At 33.8% G+C, this 3,985-nt stretch overlaps 1 protein-coding gene across 1 annotated transcript; it reads right to left on the bottom strand.

Moving 5' to 3' along the window:
• Positions 1 to 357: 357 nt before the first annotated feature.
• On the bottom strand, positions 358 to 2,506 carry Tmem18 (transmembrane protein 18). The gene is made up of 4 exons (XM_073958112.1): positions 2,343 to 2,506; positions 2,159 to 2,276; positions 630 to 778; positions 358 to 505 (listed from the first exon to the last, which is right to left on the bottom strand). The coding sequence occupies exons 1-4, from the start codon at positions 2,406 to 2,408 to the stop codon at positions 374 to 376; spliced, it is 465 nt and encodes a 154-aa protein (XP_073814213.1). The 5' UTR covers positions 2,409 to 2,506; the 3' UTR covers positions 358 to 373.
• Between the last annotated feature and the right edge of the window lie 1,479 nt (positions 2,507 to 3,985).

Here is a 3,985-nt window from a genome sequence, read left to right as displayed (position 1 = left end):
CTATTGTAGTATGAAAATATTCTGCAAAAACAAAAAAAAGAACACAAAGGAAATTACATCACAATATCATCTCGAGTCTTTTACAAAAATCAAATTAAGGAGAACACTTATGTTTGGTATTGTTTTATAAGAAAAATTGTCTTTACCACGGACACGTTGTCATTTGTTTTACTGGTTGTTTATAAATGGACACAGGATAAGGTTTAAATAACCTTCTACATCCCAGTATGTTTTACATTGACAGATTCTCTTTTTCTTTAGTTTCAATTTGTGAGTCGTTGTCGCTACGTAGTCGCTGTGGCTGTCTTTAGTATACACGAGTATGTATGTAATTATAAAAAAGTTTTAAGTAAATAATTGTGTTTTTGGTTTATTATTGCTGCTTCAAGTGTACTTCGTCCTCCTGTGATGTTTGCTGTTGTAAACGCTCTTTTCGTGCCTTGTCTTTTAGTTGGGCTATTTTTAGTTTTGCCATCATTTGTGTTGAATTGTATAACCAGGCTCCCTATTAATAGAAAAGGATAAAAGGTCAAGCTAAAAATGACTGATGTACACTTATCTATATAATAGCCTTAATCATTGCTAAAGTCGCTGTACTGTAATGTATTATACTTAAAGTTCATACTTACAATCAAAAGCATACAATTCAATAGTATTGGTATTGAGAATACTGTGGATATGAACAAACCATTGCTATCAAAATACTGTTGCTTTGAAAATGAATGCCAATTCATGGCAGCGTACTCATTTATAGATTCCGAAAAATAAACCGCTGATACTGAAAAGTGATAAAATAGAAAATAAATTAAAATTAGAATCAGATCTTTAAAAATAGTATCAAAACATAAAAAAACAACCAACTACGCCAACTCAATACATTATCTAACAACAGAATGACTTTTACCACGAAATCTATCTTCAACACCCCAAGAAGAAACACTCGTACAGTCCAAATTTCGACCTGTAGTGCTAATCTCTAAATCAATTTTTGAGTTACCGAAAAAATCTGTTACTTTAAAATGCCAAATTATGCATGAAAAATTCAAATAAAACTTGATAACACTGTTAATTTCGTAGAACTTTACGACCACTTTTTATTGGTCGCTGCTAACCTACCGAATAATATCATTAATTACCGAAATTATAAGCATATTTAATTTACCGATTTTTGTCGGTAACTCCAAAAATGTGTTAGAGAATCGCACTACTTTGGCTCAATTTCCACAAAAATCGAGATTTTTTTAAAGAAAAAATGGGCATAAGTCGGGAATACGAGCGCACACCCGATTTTTTTGGTCTATGTCTCGGGAAGTATGGACTTCCCAGAGATGGTACATGTATTTTTGTGTTCAGGACGACGAGACCCACCTGTGGTAAAAATTTCAAAAAAATCGGGTGTGCGATCGTATTCCCGTCTTGTTCCAAAAAATGTCAAATGAAAAGATATAACAAGACCTAATGAGTGCGAGGTGGGTCCGCATACTAACTATTATAGCAGTATGGACACACTTAAAACCTGCAATATGAGGATAAAACACGTTAACGGTTTCCTTCATTTCGGAAAATACTCACAGTTCCATAGCAGCCCTTAACGTTGTGTAAACGTCCACGATCCACCAACGATACCGTATTGAATCGGAGCAAGGCTGATAAAGTCATGTATCAGATCATACATCAGTCGAGTGTTCGAATCAATGATGATATTGATGATATTAGTTGTAAATAAGCGGAACTAATTCACACAATATCGGAAATTCTACAAAAATTAAGCGATATATAGAAAATTGTGAACAAATTCCCTCATAAGCCCCGTTAAATTAATTTCATTGAGACATACACCATACAGAATCCATTATGTTTAGATAAAACTTGACACATATACAGAGTTAAGAACATTCAAAAAGTCCAAATCATAATTCCCAAGTGCAATTTCACAAATATTGCGATGAATAGTTAAGCAGCTCTCAACAACACACAATTCAAGGTAACCTCCAGTACTACACTTCAAAAAGGTCCCTAACCTTTCAGCCGAATGATGTTTACATTCACTCATCGTACTCTATAAACAAACAACAACGCATTGCAAGCCCACCAACGTATGCAAATATCCATTCATACCTCTTAAAGTATACTCAAATAACAAATTTGTTAAACTTACGCAATATTAAAAATAAAAAGATTTGGAAATTTGTATTATTCCTAGTAAGCAGTGTAGTTGTGGTAGTTAATATATGCACAACAATAAGACCAATTATCCAAGGATCCATCCAATCGATCTGAAAAAATAACAAATATGAAAACAATATGACGATAGATTCTTTTATTTATATTCCGGAACATACACTTCTCAGAAATGTCCAATAGTCGGTGATTTCATTTACTTCAATACAATTTGGATCGATTGCCATATTTGTTTATGGAATATTAATTATTCCTTTATTAATTTACGTTTTCTCTTAAATAAAACACAACTGTTGTGCCGTCAGAGACCTGCGCCGATCGGCTCACAGTCGGCTAAACCGAGCCGCCGTTCAAATTTTAAAGCCGCCGCCGCCGACAATTTTGTCGACTGAGCCGTTAAATTCATATTAATAATAAAAATATGAAAATATTAATCTTTTAATGCTTAAATATTAAAAACTTGTTATTAAAAATGATCTTCAAAGTAATATTTTTATATATTTACTTGCTGTTGATTTAAAACATCTACTTTTTATACCCTATACCTCAATGTGGAAAAGGGTATAATAAGTTTGTTTTCCCAAAAATTCATGTAACGCCGCGAAATATTCGTCGTAGACCCCTCATGTGGTATACCAAACTTCATATCTCGACGAGATAAAGCGATTTAGCGATGTGTGTCCGTCCGTCCGTCCGTCTGTCCGTCCATTAAAAATTGTAATCAAGCTAGAAGTTTTTGGCGATGATCGTGAAATGTTAAAGGGATGAAATGGACCAAAAACAAAATTTTTGCTCGATTTTGTAGCCGCTCTGTAGGTCGCAATAATAGTCCGATCGGCGCGAAATTTTAAACGTAGTTTTGGTTTGAGATGAAGAAGTAGCGTGCAAGTCAACGGTATGATCGGATAATATTTAGCGGGTTAAATTGATCAAAACTTTTGTGTGAAAATTGGTAAAATTTCTAATGCACATCTTATAACAGCTAGCCCGGAAAGCTAGTGCACAGGGATAGTGGTATAGGGTATCACATGGTCGGCCCCGTCCGACTATAGTCTGTTCTTACTTGTTTATTTTTCATTTGGTAACACTGAAACACCTTTTCTGTTTTTGGCGAATGGGGTAACACTTTTAATAGTCGGTGATTTCATTTACTTCAATAAAATTTTGTTTGCACAAGTCCATACTTCCCGAGACATGGGCCTCTGAAATTCGGAAAATTCTATTGTTTCAAGGCCGAGCACCTGTCCATAGGAGAAAGTCTTAAATCCCCGGCCGAACGCCGGCTATTTAGTAGTATATAAGGGGCTAAACATAACACGGCTTATAAAATAATTCGCTGATTTCAATATAAACACATTAAGTAATGGAAGATTATTGTTTTGTTTATTGTGCCTCCAATGACAAAGTTTTTATTTGTAATAAAAAATATGGGGAAAAAAGTGCTTTTCTAAATAATTTGCTTTTCTAAATAATGTTATGTCTATTGCTACATTCATGTTCTGTTTAAATGCAATTGATACACTTTTGCATTTTTGAAATTTAACCTGCAATAAGGAAACACATTCTCAACATAAATATACAAATTTCAAAATCCCACTTCTTTCTTCTAACATACTCTTTACTTTCCGTTGTATTTATCTTTTGTATTTCACGATCATAATAGTGTGGATAATCTTCCAATATATCCAGATTGGCAAACATTGATTTGTCCACTTCATAGATTTCGCCTTGGTATATTATAACGTGTACCAACAACAAGTGGAAATTTTTCATCTGTCTGTCCTCTGTGTATAAAACGAGCAAA

This window comes from Musca autumnalis, unplaced genomic scaffold (genome assembly GCF_047663935.1).
Source record: "Musca autumnalis isolate F117 unplaced genomic scaffold, ASM4766393v1 scaffold_5, whole genome shotgun sequence".
NCBI classification, from domain to species: domain Eukaryota; kingdom Metazoa; phylum Arthropoda; class Insecta; order Diptera; family Muscidae; genus Musca; species Musca autumnalis.
Note: the sequence above shows the minus strand (reverse complement) of the source record. Positions and strands in the feature narration are given on the sequence as shown.

Bases quoted from the DNA above. Each gene is read 5' to 3' on its own strand.
- Tmem18 (XM_073958112.1), bottom strand. From the start codon at position 2,408: ATGGCAATCGATCCAAATTGTATTGAAGTAAATGAAATCACCGACTAT. The intron at 2,277-2,342 runs GTATGTTCCGGA...TTATTTTTTCAG, and splicing joins ATTGGACATTTCTGAGAAGT to ATCGATTGGATGGATCCTTG. The intron at 506-629 runs GTAAGTATGAAC...TTCTATTAATAG, and splicing joins TGAATTGTATGCTTTTGATT to GGAGCCTGGTTATACAATTC.